Raw genomic sequence first — 17,858 nt, forward strand, 5'->3', positions numbered from 1 at the left:
CGGGCAATGTAAAGGGAAGCTAAATACAGGAACTTTAAGCTGCATTCGAACATTAGGCTTTCGCAAAAGCAAGCACGAGCAACCTCTGAGGACGACGCTCGGTTAGCCAGAAAAGGCGTAGAAACAAAAGAAGGGTGGTAACGCCGCCCCAAGGTTACTGCACCAGAATGCGGTGACGTCATGAAGTTTTACAACGCATACTCGCGCCTAGTTAAGTGCTGATCAGTAAAGAGAGCCTACGCTGCATTTTAAAAGGAGCATCGGACTCAGCCGAGCTGCGAGTTCCCCTGACATTTATTCAGCCAAAAAAGAAAAGACGAAAATAGAAGTGCCTTGAAATATGTGACGTCACAACGACGCGGTGGCGGTGTACGCTTTTTGGCCGTGGCACACAACGTAGGTATAGAGTGGCCCGCGATTGAAACGCGATGCTCGGACAGCAAGGCAGCCGGCGCTTTGTGCGCCACCGGTAAGCGCTGCGTGATCGCTGAAGGGGCCAAGTGGAGTCGCAATGTATCACATTGACCCCCGTGTTCATGCATTTCATGCCATGTAAAACATGCACGAGCTCGGCGTCCCCCAGCGCCCACCGAGAGCGCGAACAGTGCCGGCACCAAGTTCTCTGGATGTCGTGTTTCAATCACTCTGCACTGCACATTTGACCTTCAGTGAAAAAAAAAAATTGTCCCGCCTGATGAACGAAAATGTAGTTCTAGTGGGCATACTGGAGCACTCTCAACTGAATCATCATTTAGCGTCTTATTCAAATCCGCACATTTCTGAAGGTGTGCGTAGCTCGATCATGCTGTGAAGGGACAAAGAGTTTATTGATTGGAAGTACCTTACAGGCCCGTAGGGCATTGTGTAAGGGGGGGGGGGGCGAATAATCCCAAGAGTGCATACACAACCCGATGAAAAAAAAAAGTACAGTTCATGGTAAATAAATTTGTTGACATAATAGCAGTAAAGGAGACTAAGCAACGCGGAGATAACGAGAAGAAATATTGTACATAGTTTAAAGCACACGATAACATAAAAAAGCGGATGGCGCATGAATAAGTGCGCAATTCATCGAGCTTGAGATAGCAAAAAACGAAATGCTTAACTTCAGCATATGAACTGACACATGAATATGAAACATTAATAAACATGAACTAAAACATGAATATGAAACATGCTAAACGACGGCTTCAGTGAAATGTGTAATAAGTTGGTGATGGAATGTATCAGGACTAGGCATAGATGCGATGCTGTCTCGTAGATTATTCTATAATCTGACGGCCCGTGGAAGTGCTGATGAAATGAAATCTAAAGTGTCACCATAGATCAGTGCAAGACTGAAATGATTGTGCAATCGTTTGGACGGGCGGGATGGGACATCGAGGTGAAAGGAACATGATCTATTGGAGTGTACATACTTGTGAAATACTGTTAGTAGAGCAATGTCACGGCGTGTGCCTAAAGATTAGCGAAAGATCAGTTTTGATCTCAGTGATGCTTGAATGGTAGTTGTAATTTCTTGAGATGAGTCGTGCGGCCCTATTTTGGATGGATTCAAAAGTGGTCACCATGTTGTTATGATAAGGAGACCAAATGGAGGAAGCAAACTCAAGTTGTGGGCGAACAAAAGTAAGGTAGGATAGTTTGCGAATATTAGCAGGGGAATTTGAGGTTACGGCGTAGGTACCCTAGAGACTTGGAAGCGACGGCGCATATGACTGTGATATGAAATGACCATGAAAGATCTGATGCAAGGTTAACACCGAGATATTTGTAATGGGAGACGTGAGACAGTGTCATCTTGAATACGGTATGTATAACTAGATTTGTTATGTTTGCGGCTAAATTGTTGCCCTTAACATTTCTATACGTTAAGGGCCATTAGCCACGTTTTGCACCACTCTTTGATAAGATAAAGATTGGATTGGAGTGCCAGGTGGTCATTAGCAGATTTCATGGGGCGGTTGATGATACAATCATCCGCGAAAATTCGCATACAGGAAGAAATGTTATAAGGTAAATCATTTATATAAATAAGAAATAATAATGGACCGACAACGCTGCCCTGCGGCACACCGGAGGTAACTGGGGAAAGATTAGACAACAGATTATTAACAAGTATGCACTGTTGGCGATGCGAAAGGAAGTTACGAAGCCATGATAAAGTTAACGAGTCTAGGGGGAGTGATGATAATTTTGAAATCATGCGGCAGTGAGCAACACGGTCGAAGGCTTTGGCGAAGTCAAGAAATATGCAAACACTTTGTAGGTTATCGTTCATGTTAAAATGTAAGTCAGTCATTAGTTCATATAGCTGTGTTTCGCAGGAATGATTCTTTCTAAACCCATATTGATTAGCGTAAAAAATTATTGTCCTCGAGATGACTGAAAACATTAGATGCGATTATATGTTCTAGCATTTTGCAGCAAATGCACGTAAGAGATATAGGACGGTAATTTTCAGCTGAGGTTCTGTTTCCTGTTTCAAATATAGGTATTACTTCAGCTGTCTTCCAGTCAGAGGGAAATATTCCAGTAGTTAAGGATTGCTCAAAAATGCGAAATAAAAATTTACTAGACACTGACATTGTGTATTTTAATATTTTGGAATTATTGCCATCAAGACCGGCTGAAGTAGGTACTTTAAGGTTATTTATGAGGCACTCGATGTCTTCTTCAGTTATTTCAATGGGTGTCACGTAGTGGTAATCAAGAGCGGAAACTTTAGGAAGATTAAAGTGAACTTCTGAAGTAAAAACAGATGAGAAGAAGGTGTTCAATATTGCGGAGCACTCATTGTCTGGTATGGGAGTGCTCTTACTTTGTAGGGAACTAGGTGTAGGGAAACTAGGTGTCACGATCAGGGCATGATTGCTTGCACAACTTTTTAGGATTAGTTTTCATAAGTGAGGGAAAATCATGTGCAGAGCATTTATCTTTCGCAGCGGATAAGGCAGAGCAATAGGATTTTCGACAGACATTGTGTCTGTCCCAAACTGAATGGGTACCCGCACGCTTGGCAGTCTGGTGTAACCGGTTTTGTTGTTCCTTAGTTGCTTAAGCTTCCTAGTGAACAAAGGGTTAGATGTATATTTAGTTATTGGGATTAGAGGGACGTACTGGCTGACCAAACAGCAAACCCTATCTCTAAAGAGTGTCTAGTTTTAATCAATGCCTCGATTGTTAAATGAAGATAGAAATTCATCGTAAAAGAAGGTTTCAAGTTCTGTGTAGATATCTGTGAAATTAGCATTATTTTATTCGTAAATTGTCTTCTTCACATAGGCCATAAACGAAACCAGAGTGTCTAAATTTAGCTGAAGTAAATGATGATCACTGAGTCCATCCAAGTGTGTTATCTCTTTTATCGTTTCTGATGCTGTTGTAAGTATATTAATTAGATCTAATATATTGGTCTCAGGGGTAGGTTGGTTAATGACTTGAGTGAGGTTGTAATCGAGTGTCAAGTTACAGATCGAATCCTGTTGAAATATGTCAAGATGGTGATAGTTGAGCCCACTTGATTAAGGGGTAATTAATACATCCGACGAGATAGATGCCATTAGTAGGACATAGCTCAGTTGCCTTAGTAATACGGATGCGCAGCTCCTCAACGAACGAATGACCAGAATCTGGCGGACGGTAACAAGCGCCTATCAAGAGCTTAACGGAAGATATTAAACAGGCTGCTCACACAATTTCGAGATTTTAATCGGTGTTAACTGAGTAAGAAGTTATTGCCCTCTTGATTCCTAGAAGGACGCCACCGCCTCTTTTATCAGTACGATCACGCCTGTGTATGTTATATGAATGCGTACCGGGAAGGATTTCATCGTCTGTAATGTTAGGATTCAACCATGTTTCTGTAAGAATGACTACGTGCGATTCACTATCGTCTAGGAACGAAGAGAACAAATGGCGTTTTCGCACGAGGCTGCGGATGTTTGCATATGACAATGATAGTGAATGATGACTGATACGCGCACTCGACTCGTGGGGATCATTTGCACATTTACCGTGGCCTAGCTGTCTGCTTGTCAGCACAACACTGTCTGAGATGGTGTCATAAACGAAGGTCTTAGCTGCCACGTGCAGTTTATTAAACGACAACCTGAAATGCTTGTGTTGCGCCTTCGCAAATGCGTGTAGTTTCTTTCTTATTATTCTCGTTTCGAGCGAGAAATCTTCCCCCATGGAAAAGGAAGTACCCTCCAGTTTACGTGCACATGAAAGAATATGAACCTTTTCCTTGAAGTACGTTAACTTCGCTATAATTGGTCTACGTTTCTTATCATCATACTACCCTAGTCTGTGTACTCGCTCAAACTGTGTGCTTGTGTTCTAGCTATGCCGAGCTTTTCTGGACAAAATTGGATGATTTTTCGCTCAGATGCTGCCCAGTCTTCGTTGCGATCGCCCACCATTCCAAAGAACATTGCACCATCGCAAGCGATTATCCGTGTTATCGCACCTGGGTGTTATTAATGAAAGTTGGTGCAAGACAGAACCAACAACATGTGTGCCGACCTCATCAGAACGTTGATTGGCGATTGATGTTCCCAGCGTCGCTACCCTTTCATGCAAACGGTTTACCTCACTCGCTGAAACCGCCTCCTGTTCTTTCGCAGTTTTACCTTCCGCCTCCTCAGTCTTGCGCCTCTCCGATGCGGCCACTCTTTCACTTAAGTGCTTAATTGCTTTCTCAGCTGCAGCCTCCCTCTTTTTGAAACAACTGAGCCCCCCTAAGAAAGTACCTCGGACTTCTTCCAGCTTTAGAGTTGCTTCGAGCACGGATGCATACGCTCCATCTAATTTCTGCAATCTTTCTAAGGCAACGGCTAATGACTCAGCTTCAGCCTTCGTCATGGGACCGGGATTAGACTCGATGTCATCCGAAAGCATCAGAAGTACACAGATAGCGATCGCCACAAACAAATATGCAGACCGAGTAACCACTTCGACGCATCAAGAAACTTTAATGAGAAAAGTTTAATGCTTAAAAGTTTAGTGAGAGCTAGAGGTGTTAGCCCAGAAAAAGGCCTTGCACGCTACACCGCATAAAGGTGAAAGATAAAGTAAACGTCAACAACACCTAATGAACGGAAGAACAAAAAGAATAACTAACAAGTACTCGGTAAATAAAAGAGTAAACAAAATAAAAATGCGTTATTTATTAAAGAAAAATAAATTTAAAAAACGAGTAAGATGCAAACACTCTAACAGAAACAATAAATTACTGTATTAGTGTTTGCGATCATGCTTGCTTCGCTGCATCTTGATACCCACGAAAGGGACTGTAACATTCCTGCGTTCGCTACCAAATGGCGGCTGGCAGAATTGAATAAATAAAATAAAAATAAAAACAAGCAAACATGGTAAATACTACAATACTTGATTAAGGCTGCCAAGTCGGGACTTGGCAGCCGGAAGCAGGAACATCTGCGTTGCAAAAAAAAAAAAAACAATTCTGAGGTTTTATGTGCCAAAACCCCGATCCAATCATAACGCACGCCCTAATGGAGGACTCCAGATTAATGTTGATCCCCCCGTAGCTATAGAAACGCGCCTAAATCGAATCGCACAAGCGTTCCTTGCATACCGCCCCCATCGGGACGTGGCCGCCGCGGCCGGCATCCTACCCGCGACCTCGAGTGGAGCAACGCAACGCTAGCCACTGGACTACTGCGGCCGGTACACGTGCTTTTGTACGCATGCTTACAAACTGGGACGGCGACAACACTGTCGTCTTCAGCGGTCGTCTTCCCTGCTCCTGTTCAGAAGAGAGAGAGAGAAAAGAGCACTCCATACAAGTGACGAAGGCTGCAGGAGGACTCGAACGGTTGTCCTCGTGGTAGCGTTACAAAGGTGTAAAAGGAAAAACGAAGAAAAAAATATTCGCAAGTTAATTTTTTAAAGCGTGATTAGTATACCAAGTCCACTTCCCCCACTTTGTAGTGCTGCTACAGTATGCGCTTTCTAGCCCTAAAACGTCGCTAGCACTCGTGGAACAGACACACACAAGCACGCACGCACGAACGCACGCGCACACACACACACACACACACACACACACACACACACACACACACACACACACACACACACACACACACGCACGCACGCACGCACGCACGCACGCACATGCACGCACGCACGCACGCACACACACAGAGACACAGAGGACATTTTTATGCATGACGGATAGTTTCGAAATGCGGCTCCCTCAGCTTAGCAGGCCGATGCTCGACCCATTGCATAATATACTTCACCCCGCCCCTTCTTTACAGTCATTTAGACCACACATCCCGGGTAACACCTTTGCCAGGTAACACCTTAGCGAACTTCAATCGTGATGAGCCAGCGCTTCTATAGACGCTTGGCACGTGAAATGCGTCGCGCGGCAACCATTTACTCGTTAACGCGAGAACGCGCGCTCTTCTAACAGTGAAAATTCAAGTTTTACACTTCAAAGAAGTACGATATATGCAATTTGGACCATAGTTCCTTCGAAGTCGCATATGCTGGACCCTAATTCCACAGCACCGACGGGAGAAAACCGGCTGCAGTTGGAAGCCCGCGCGTATAGTAATGCTTTAGTTATAAGGCGCCCGCTCAAAACCTAAGCAATTGAAATTTCAGAACGAGAACTGCAGACTGTAAATGACTGTTTTTTCAACGACACGGTGTGTCGCTAGCTTGCTTGAATGCTAAGGGCATTAGTGTTGGCAGACATCCTGAGATGGGTTCTGCAGAATTTTTTTATTGTTGTAGTGAGCAATAACATGAGTAAGACGGGAATTCTGCGAAACTGTGTGCATGTATTAAGTTGATTTACACTTGAGAAACAGATTTAAATAATTGACTATCAGTGGCGTCGTACGGAAAATATACCACTAGGTACATTCAAGTGTTGTCTTATACATCGTTAGAAAGAATCATCTGCAGCAAATACACAACACTATTCCAGTTCAGCCTAACATCGAGTAAACTGAAACAGCAACGTCGAGCAATTCATTAAATTGCATAGTGATAATCATTGACAAAGGGTACAGTTCTCGGTGACCTATGGCGACCAGTTGTGGCTTTTTCTACGCCGCATTTAAATGGAGTTGCTACTTGGAACGAGGTCACCAGATATGCTGCCTCAAGGAATTTGACGTAACTAAGTGTCATATTTGACACTGACTAAGCTAATATTGTTTTCGGAGGCGGAAACAAAAACTTAATTTATTAATTCTGAGCTTTTACGTGCCAAAACCGCAATGATCCGTAGTGGGAGGCCTCCAGATTTATCTTGGCCACCTAGGCTTCTTAAACGTGCACCCAGTGTGCGGTACACGAGCATTTTCGCCTTCGGCCTGCATCGAAACGCGACCGCCGCAGTCGAGGCCGAACCCCCGACCTTATGGCTCAGCAACGCACAGGCGGCGACAACGGCGCAGCTGAGCGCGCGGGACCGGGGAGTACTTGCTTTCGCCAGCAGACAGGAGGAGTTCTACTTTCATCGGCTCTGCCAGGTGTACTGTGAGAAATCGCCGACGTCATGTGGGGGTCCTGTCCCCGTATTGTCAAACCGTACTCGACTCGAAAGTTCGTCCTCCACTGCATCGGGGTGGGTATACTACAGCACCATGCGTCGACTGAAGAACGCTTCGCAAAAATTGACGCGGAGTGCCGATAAAGCGCGACCACGTTTCTCTCGACGAGCAGCGCTGCCGTCACCTTTCTTGAATCGAGATGGAGCGTTGAGTGGAGGTACGTTTTAGAAAACCGGGGTGGGGTGGGGGGGGGGGGGTGCAGCATCGAGACTCCCGTATGCGAATGCCAAATTAGCAACCTAGGCATCAATTTTCATTGTTAATATATCGGCAGAGAAAGCGGTCTGGCAGTATCAAATAAAATGGAGCTTTCTTACAATACGAGTGCCTTCAACTTTCCATTATGAACGTTCTTTACGTGTGGAGAAACAGAGGAAAATACTATTTGCAGTGCACTTACAATACACTGTGACGTTACCACAGGATGCCTTAAACTTGAAGTCAGAAAGGGTATTTAACAGCCTTTCGTTCATAATACGTGCCTGTTGCCTGTAGGACAAATCTCTCTCTCCCAGAGTGCATGAAGTTGCTGTGTGACTATTCTCTGCGCAGTGAGCCCAGCCTTTTTATTAAAATTGCTGACACTCTGCCTTTCAAAACCATGTGTACGTTTACGTGCTAAGGTCTCTCGTTCATTTGTTGTTTTGCTGGCGCTTGCTGGTAACACGGTAATGGTACGGTATGTAATGTACCGTATGTAGTGAACCATACGCGTAATGTACCATATGTAACACCGTATTGGTGATCGGTAACGTAGCGTATATAATACCGCATTGCTACTCTACGCAATTTCGCGTAAGGATGTCTCAGTAACGATATACTTCTCGGCTGTTTGCCCTTGTCCAATCGGTAAGTTTTCTCTCTCTTTTTTTTTCTTATGGCGGCCTATTTGGTAACCCACTCGCTTAACCGTAAGTAAATCAGAGCGCATTAAAGACAAAGACAGACCGCCAAAAAATAGAATCACATGGCTCTGGAGTTTCAACTGAAAGCGCTGAGATACGCGTTCGCGTTCTTCAAGCAAAGCATACATTGCTTCAGATGCGCTAAAAGAAGTGTCGCAGGACGAAGCCGCATCAACCACTCTCACCGCGACGACGAAAGTAAGGGCTAACACTGCAGATGCTGCAATGACTCACCCCGCTTGCCGTAGATGAAGTAGAGGGCGCCGATGACGACCCAGAAGGCGCAGATGAGGAAGACGATAGTCAGCAGGTACTGCATCATTCCGCCAGTCTCCTGGGTCCTGCGGTTGCGCGCGGAGATATACGTTTGTGCGCGCGTGTGACGTCACAAACGCCAAATAGTGCGCGCCCGCAAATATAAAATATGACTACGGCACCATGCGCATGCGCAGTGTTGGCCCCACTTTTAGTGCTGCCACGTCGCGCTGTAATAACGCTCCGTACACACCTCGCATCCGGATAAAGATCGACGGCATCGCAAGCACAACACTGCTTCTTTGCGATGTTCTCGCCGCGCCCGCGACAATGCGATGTTCATACGACTTACTGAAATAAAAAACAAACCTGGGGATCTACGTGTTAAAACTACGACCTCATTATGAGGCACGCCGTAGTGAGCGGCTCGTAATTAATTTTTACAACCTGTGGTTCTTTCCCGTGTATCTCATATACGGTTCACAAGCTGTTTTTCTTTTTTTGTTTTGCGTTCCGCCCTCTCCGGAATGCGACCGCTGCAGTCGGGTTCCAACCCGTGGACCTCTGCGCCGCAACGCCTTTGCCACTGAGCTACCACGACGGGCGACTTCCTGAATTATTGCGGTTATCAGGCGGCTCCGCTCGGAACCAACGCCGGGAGGCAGAACGTTCCGTTATTCGTCTGCGCTCCTCCCTCCTACAGAGTAACTGAACCATGGCGCACTTCGCAGCTCAACGCAGACCGCTGGTCGGTTTTATCAGCGGAAGGCGAGGCTCGACACCAATTTGCGAGTGGATCAATCCCAATTGTTACTGTGACAAACGTGGAACAAAATGTGAAGCCCTGTTTCGCCACTGTGCCAGCGAGCCCACAACGTATACAGTATCAACGCAAAACTGAACGCTGAGAAATTTCATGAAAATTTCGAAGAAAAAAAAAGGCTTATCCGATTTCTCCACTCATTCGGGAAAAGTGACGGAATGCGGGGCAAATGCGACGCTTTCCTGACCACTGTTGTCAGGTGGCACACAAAGGTCACATGATCAGCAGCGTGGCTGACCCCTTTGCCTGCCATGCTTCTCCTGGAGTCCCGCGCGCGTTTTCGTGCCCTTTCGATTGTTTTCAACGTCGCACAAGGTAGCAAAGAATATCTTAACCTCGGTAATCCCTGCAGTACGCCTTATGCGCAGCACTTGCTTAAGATAACACATTGCATAGGGCGAGACTTCTTAACTAATTGAATGGACAAGTTACGATATCCTTCGACGCTTTAGCGCTGCAGTATAAAGGCTGCCACGTCACGAAATGCTCGCTTTATTCCTCAAGCCGCGTCTACGGGAATGTCACATTAGCATCCAATTTTTTCCAAGGCATCAGGAAGCTATGCTACTGGTCAGCGTTTGCACGTGGTGCCCCATCCGTCGCTCGGCAGTGTCCAAAGAAAGCTGAAACCTGCTCCCAGAGGGCGCATTTCGGCCACGCCAGAACCGTGTTGCCTTTTCCCTCCCCCTTGTTCTGGCGTCTGGCGTGTGAGTGCGCTTCGCCCTCCTAAGCGTATGTCCGCCGTTAAGACATGCGATTCCGAAATGTAGAACTGCGTGAGAGCGCTACTATGGCGCTGCAAGCAAAATGACTTGCAACTCACAATCTTAAACCCTTCTTGGGGGTATGGGTGTGAGGTTTACAGCGACTTACAACCTTATTCACTGTTGATGTTGCAGGTCATTTCACAGTGTACCAGCAGAAGCGTGCGCAGCTGGTGCGAGTTTTCACGCGAGATATTTTCTTCGTGGCGGCTTCAGAGTGTGGCTGTGTGATGCAAGTTTTCTGGCTCTTCTAACCGACGCGCAATTGCTCCAAGCGACTTACGCCGGCCGGATGACGACGGAGCGCTGCGACATCGCGCGCGACAACATCATCGAGCGTTGTTGCTCCATCTTGGCGGCCCGGTGCTCGGCTCTGGTCTCCGAAGCTGTGAAGTGACAAGGAATGGTAAGAAGAGGTGTGACAATACGTCACTGCCCATTCAAAGTGCCAAGAAAAAACAAAAACTAAGGGACAACATACAAATATGGGAGCCACACGCCACGAATAAAGTTTCCGGGATACAGCGATTCCTAGGTAATTCGAATCTACCGAGATGGAAAAACGGAACGGTTCAAGCATGTGTGATTAGTCGTTTCGTCTTTTGTAGACCAGTTATCCACATTTTTAACGCATTTCAATCATTTCAAACACTAACTCGGCATTACGCTGGCGAATTGCATGAGTTCCTCTACACTTTCAACCGAATGTAGCTGGGAGATGTAGGCATAGAACACATTGACTGGTTAAGTATAAATCATCTCGAGGCTGGAAGAAAAAAGTAAGGTGAACGAATATAAGTGAACGGGAATGTGATGCATGAGGTCATACACAGAAAGGGAACCAAGAAAAACGTGCCTGTGGTGGGCAAAGTTTTAGTCAGGGTAACCGCAGCAACTGGAGAAGAAAAGTTACGCATAGCTGAGGAACGAAATTTCACTGACCCTTTTTCTTAAAGGCCCAACCACATGGGGCTAATCCTACACGTCTGCGTACGTCTCTCGCGTCTGCGAAGTCTTCTAATTTTCAGCGTACGCGATTGAAGTACTTGAAGAAAAGAGCGCTACCAAACCAACTCGCCCATATCAAGCTTCTGCTGCGATTGAAGTAGACGCTTGTGCACCGAAATCAAACGACCGGCACATAAATTTCCTGCGAGGGTGTTGAAAAAGGTTGTTGTGGTATTTTTAATATTTTGTCATTCGGCTTTTATCTTTACACCGTAAAAAATGCGATAATGCGCAATGGAAGATGTCTACGCTGTTTCAGGCACGTCAAACGAGTGAAGCAGATGGTTCCACTTGACAAGTGAACCATCAAAAGTGAACCATCAAAAGTGAACCAGCAAAAGCCGCGAATATAGAAATAAGAAAGCAGGATGGGCGGGGGGGGGGGGTTGGAGGTTTCTGAAGTACAGTTTTCTAAACGATCCGTCGCACTTAGGAGACGACACTTCCGAAACGCCTAAATTGCGCGTTCACTCCGGAAACTGAAAAACAAAAATGTCAGCGCTACAACGTCTTGCTGTCGGCAAATTCTGGACTGGGCAAAAGCTCGATACTCACGGTTTGTCGGGGAGAACCAGAAGCTGCGTCAGGTCGGCTGGTAGCGGGTGCTCCTCCGAGGTACTGATGGCGCCCCTCGTGCTGTGCGTCGGGCGATTCTTGCGGTAGCCGTCGGATTTCTCGAGGAGACGTCTGCCGCGGAACGCGTTCGTTCTTCTTGGCTCGTGCGCGCGTGCCTGCACGGGCTGTTGCTGGTAACTTCTCGTTCTTCTTCCTTTAAGCACGCACTCTCGAAGAAGGACGAAATAGGGTATCGAGGTTACACCTTTTGGGGAATAACTTGCCTGCCACAACCATTCGTCCTTTTAGTAACTTTTTTTTAGTAACTGCGGGGGGATTAACGGTTACTCCCCGTGCGGTTACTCCTTCATGGAATAGCAGTTGCTCCTTTCCGACGCTCCACAAAGGAGTAACGGTCATTCTTTCCGAGGCTCCGCAAAAACGGACTTAACGAAATTAGCCGTTTATACTCTGATTTAAAAAGTTTATTGAGGTGCAAGAAAAAAAAAAAGTGCCCCAGAGCAGGATTTGAACTCACCTCCTCACGGTCGCAAACCAGATACTCAAACCACTACATCTTGGTAGCTTTACTTTTATATATTGCATGGTATTATGAGTAGTCTCATGCAAAAATTAGTTACTATACATTTATACCCACATGAAAAACAAGTGTGCACATACTACCCAGCCAAACGAAAGCTCAGAAATCGATAGTCACCTTAGCATACGCCAAAAAGGGTAAAGGCGATAGCCTGCGCACTCAAGGGATATCCATTAAATTATCTGAAATTCTCATTCTAATGTGTTGTTACTTATTATCACTTTTTTTTTCTCACACAAAAGATTGTGCCTTCGAGTGCCTTACTTAAAGCTATTCTAATTCACTGTGCCTTTATAAGCTTCCCCTAATTAGCAACAAAGGTCGAGGGTTTGACTCCCACCGATGGTAGCGGGTACCAGTGCATTTATTACCTCTATAATAATTAACCGTGCATTTTTTGACTTGGTTGGCCGCATCGATTTGGCAGCAATGTAGAAGAAGCGGACGACGAACGCGCGAGCTATGGCACGAGCGCACCGATTTCTTGTTCTTCACAACGGGGCCTTGAGAAATATAGATTTATGGCTTTCGCTTTAAAAAGGGCAAATAACCACAAACGTACCGATGCGAAATCCACTCAGGAACAGAATGAAAGGCTCCAACCACATTGTATACGCATTTGAGCCTCCCCTTCCCAAAGAGACGGACCTTATCGAGTGAGGTGGCTTGGCATGTCTGTCGATCATGCAGCTTCTCCATAATGAATAGAGTCCTATAACCTAAACAAATGATAACCTCTAATACTGATCGTGTTTCTGAAAGGAAGGAACCGGATACCATGGCAGCTCGGTTGACGAGTCCACAGGATACTGAGACAAGGTTAGGCGTGTGAACGCAGGTGCGGCAATACAGAAGAGACTCGGCATTTTGTGCACGCATAAAATAAAGCTGCCCGATTATTCTTAGGATGATTTAAACTGAGACACATTGCGCAGTGCTGGGCAGTATCGAAGATATATGTATCTTAGATGCTATCTTAGGTACTCTTTGGGTATCTTGTATCTGTATCCTGATACATATGGCAAGACGTGTATCAGTATCTGTACTTCCGATGCATGAAAGAATGTATCGTGCATCTTATGATAAACGATACTGGGGGAGGGGGGGGGGGGCTGTCGAAACATCACCATGCGAAACTATAATAGTTGGCTGAACTCCGCTTCTCAAGCAGATACTTGCTCTCAAGCCATATGAACAAAATCACAGACTTTCGTACAATAATTACCTACTAGAGCACACTCTTGAACCCCATGTCTTGAGCGAAGCTGATGGCGGAAAACTTTGCCCTAACAATGGTTTCACGGCAGCGCAGCATGTGCTGCAGCGAAGCCACACTTCGAGGTAAACTGTGCGCTGCCGCGAAGCTACACGGTAAAGCGTCGCCTATATGAATGCGTCGGCGTCGGCTCGCGTCGATTGTGCAAAAGGCAACTATTATTTCTGAGCAAAACGCTTCTGCAAGCGAGGGACCTTGTACAATATTTGTTTGTCTTTGTCTCTTTTGCCGAGGTGTTACGCGATGGACAACGCGCGAATGGCGTCCACATCTGTAGCTGCTAGATATCGGCGTACGCATCTATAGGATGGTGAGAGAACGGAATGTCAGCGATCTGTCCACTTCAATAACTTCTGCGCAGTGGATCTATCCATATAATAAAGGCACACCTCGGGTCCGAAGGGGATGGTCGCGAAGCCACTACGCGACAGTCATGCAAGTATAACCTTGGGATCGTGTGTATCCTGAGATATAAGTTGTTAGGATTCTTTTCTCCTGCTGCGGAGTGATCTTAATGCCCCATCGTTCACATTTCGTGGTATCACAAATGTTGTTAAATGATCAACGTGTCGCGACAAGTAATCGATAAAGCGCTACATTCAAGTATCGCAGCGGCCATTTCATTTGTAAAACGACAGCAAAGCTATATTGTGATGTGCTTGAAATACAATGCGGAAAATAATGTTGACTTGACTATGACCGACGCACGGCGCAGCGATCACACATCGCGCGCTCAACACATGCAGTCACTGATTTTATTACCGCGCAAAAATTGCAACGCAAGGCCAAACAAATCGTCAGAAAAATGACCAGCCTTTACCAACAATCTACAACAAAGGAACAAACATACTTTAAAATATACGCACAACGTATGCGAACATGTAAACGCGTAGTAGGTAACAGAAGACGTGACGTGCACACAACACTGCGCGTAGTTCAGTTAGTATCCGCCAGGTGACGACTCTGCTTAATCTCGCGGCCAATAAAGACTCGCTGACAAGGCTCCCTCCCAGTTGGCTGCTGCATCTGATGTCAGCGCTTCCGCGGCCTTTATGGTTAAAGAGTTGAGCCTTCGCCGTTACGAAAGCGCCAGGGCTCCACTGACTCTTCGAAAGTCAACAAAGATACGTTCACACCCTCGATAGTCGTGGGAAGAGTTGCATGTTTAAGTTCCAGTACAGGCACTATTGGTTCACCAAACGTCCAGCAACGCTACTGCAACTGTAACTACACAAGACCAGAAGGCATGAATGAACACGCCACCCGCCTCAGAAGCCTCGCACCGAGGGAGTTTGCCAAGGAAATCATCAGCAAGAACGCCAATGTAAGCTACCGCTGCGTTTTGTCGTTACTTAAACCTCAGACTCGTTAACACGTTTCGTGGCACCCATCCGAAGTTCGGACATATGACGTTCACTCGAATGCGCTGCTTTTCAAAGCCATGGAACAGTACCGAGAGGTGCTTGCATTACGAGAGGAGGCATCGGTGCGGCCAGGACAGTGCTGCGCATGCGGAGAGCGATACTTTCCAACGCTGCTTCTCCATCATTCCGTAGGGATTCGGGTGCCCTGTGGGCATGAAAAGGCCAACAGAGGTGCGACCTACGAAAACGCGTGGGCCCGTATTCGCAGAGCGTTTCGTTCGGTTGCTTTTTTTTTTTCTCTTGCCATTCGTTGTCCGTCCTCGCTAGTTCAGCATCATGATTGGCAAGAAATTGCTCTCGCGAACTATTCTAGTGACGTTTTTATGCACGCAGTGCTTTTAGCTCCCGTTGTCGGCGACCCTCAGGAGTCCACCGAGTCAAAAGCCAGAGTATTCGGACACTCAAACGAGAACATAAGTTGCATAAGTTGCAAGAACAAAACGAGATTGTCTGGGGAACCAGTCAAAACTTAAGTAAATGCGGTCTTTGGCCCCCAACCCGTTCTGCAGGACCACATTACATATGCTAGTTACTGCTCAAACAAATTACAAAAATATAGCTTCCGAGGTCATGTTAATGTTCGTTCACAATATCACTCACGTTGTAACTTCTAGTACGCTCAAGCTTTATTTGTCATTTCCAATAGCGACGTTCATATAGCAGATACAGGGATCGATACACCTCATGGTCATCTTTTGGCGCTGCGACAGGGTTGCCTGTGCTCTTTTGAACGCCAGCGATCTGAGAGTTGCGCGGCGTGGGTTTTGAATTGCCTCCTTCATGCGCTTTTCTTCAAACTGAGCAGCGTTCATATGGACCAGTGCACAGTATGGCGTGGTGCGGTGGGGTGTGTCGTTACGAACATGCACTACACCCGTTTTAAGATTGTGTCTAGTATCATCTCCAACCAATCTGCTTCGCCGGTTGCCATTTAATGCTCACATTACTCTCGATTACGGGGGAGCCCGTAATTCTTGTGGGTACGGGTCCTGAAGGCTCTTCGGAGTTGAAATCAGCGTCACAGACAGCCTAGCGAGCGGATTAAACAAAATCGAAGAGCCGTGATTGGGCATTTGCGATGACGCTTATCGCGACACACGGATCGCCCTCGAACTTGGCAGTAGGAGCAATCGTAAACTTTGGCTTTGGGCCGGCGCCAAGTTCGGCGTTTAAATCTCAGACAAGCGTCTCTTGAGGTTTGCAAGGTCGTGTCATTCATCGCAGCATTATACTGGCTCATAGCGACAGTGATACGATAAGTGAGGGTCGTAGTGTCCTCTGGCTGGTACAACAAGCCTATAATATTTGGGTTAACGGCACGCGAAGATACATGTATATAGTCTTCATTGAGCTTGCGGTGCAGGCACGCACGCACGCAGCTACATCTACAAGACTGCGGGTCAGGCGTGTGATATTTGACCGGATAACTATGTGCGATTTCCCGTGAAAAAGAGCTTTCTTTTTTAGGGCTGAACAGACCTCTTTCTGGGAAGCAGCCGTACAATGACGATGAAATTGCACGCCATCACGACAATACAATTCGTCTCTTGGTTTTCGTAGTTTCATTCTCACTCGCGCCGAAGTCGCAAAGATAACACGAGCGCGATAAGCCACAATGGTCAATCTTGGTATACAGCTATACAGCGGCAACAATGTGATAAAACCCCGAAAGCGGAACGCGGTTCTCTATTGTGGACTGGTGCCTGTGCGTGACCTGTGCCTGCACTTATCGCAGCTGTTAAGATAAAGAGTGCGTAACGGTAATCGCTAGGTGCAATGACCTGTTTTGTTGTCTCACCTGGTACAAAAAGCGAGTCACTGCTGCGAAATGGATCCTGTTGCTCCTTCCAATGTCGCAGCAGGAAAACAAAATGAAGCGAAACGCGCCGAGATGCATACAACCAGCCCTAAGTGCGCACACGAATTCCGGAAAACAGTTGAAACATCCAAACGGTTGCAGTTCCGTGCACTGAACCATGCGAGACGATATATAATGCGAAAATGCATTACTTGCGAATGAAGCGTAGCATTTTATACGGACAATCGAGGCGAATTGTCGTCTTCGCCGTCGGATTCCGCCTATATTTAGAAATATGCATACTCTGTTTATGCATGCCGTATACGCAAAGCAGATTGCTATACTATTCAACCACCAAAGCTGCTCAAACCAGCTCTCGCGTTCTTCGCTAAACTATTCCTCAGAATGAGGAATGGCAGCCCACCAACAAATATCGTGAACCATCTTTCACGGTGCATGACTTTTATATTAAATCTTCTCAGACTAATAAATATTGAAAGTGCAGAGCAATGTTAGTGCTGACAGGTGACAGTGATGTAATTTTACTGACGCGGCTCTTTACAGGCCGCGCTGTAGCGTATGGACGATGACATTACACGCCCTACGCAGCGTATTAAAGGCAGAAATTTTGACGCACCCGCCTATGTCACTCCTGCGTTATTGAGACCCGCGGCTGTGAGAGACCCTGTAATGGGGGGCTCCGGATTAATTAGACCACCTGGGCTTCTCTAGCCTGCGGCTATGTCTCAGCGCACCAACGTTTTTTTGCACTCCGACCCTATCAGAATACGGCAGCCGCGGTTGGAAATCGAATCCTCGGAATAGAGATTAGGAGCAGAAAGCCATAGCAA

General features: G+C 46.4%; 2 protein-coding genes across 2 annotated transcripts in view; one reads left to right on the top strand and one right to left on the bottom strand.

The window, feature by feature from the left end:
- The window catches only part of LOC135899161 (uncharacterized), a 62,276-nt gene extending 51,621 nt beyond the window's left edge, over positions 1-10,655 (bottom strand). Inside the window, exons 1-3 of the mRNA XM_065428419.1 lie at positions 10,629-10,655; positions 8,738-8,844; positions 5,720-5,770 (exon numbers count right to left, since the gene is read on the bottom strand). Of these exons, the coding sequence (XP_065284491.1) occupies positions 5,720-5,770; positions 8,738-8,825 (139 nt within the window). The 5' untranslated portion in view covers positions 8,826-8,844; positions 10,629-10,655. The remainder of the gene's footprint in view (positions 1-5,719; positions 5,771-8,737; positions 8,845-10,628) is intronic.
- A 4,162-nt stretch (positions 10,656-14,817) lies between these two features.
- The window catches only part of LOC135899159 (ornithine decarboxylase-like), a 42,206-nt gene continuing 39,165 nt past the window's right edge, over positions 14,818-17,858 (top strand). Inside the window, exon 1 of the mRNA XM_065428417.2 lies at positions 14,818-15,109. Within this exon, the coding sequence (XP_065284489.1) occupies positions 15,032-15,109 (78 nt within the window). The 5' untranslated portion in view covers positions 14,818-15,031. The remainder of the gene's footprint in view (positions 15,110-17,858) is intronic.

This window comes from Dermacentor albipictus, chromosome 5, assembly GCF_038994185.2.
Source record: "Dermacentor albipictus isolate Rhodes 1998 colony chromosome 5, USDA_Dalb.pri_finalv2, whole genome shotgun sequence".
Classification (NCBI taxonomy): Eukaryota; Metazoa; Arthropoda; class Arachnida; order Ixodida; family Ixodidae; genus Dermacentor; species Dermacentor albipictus.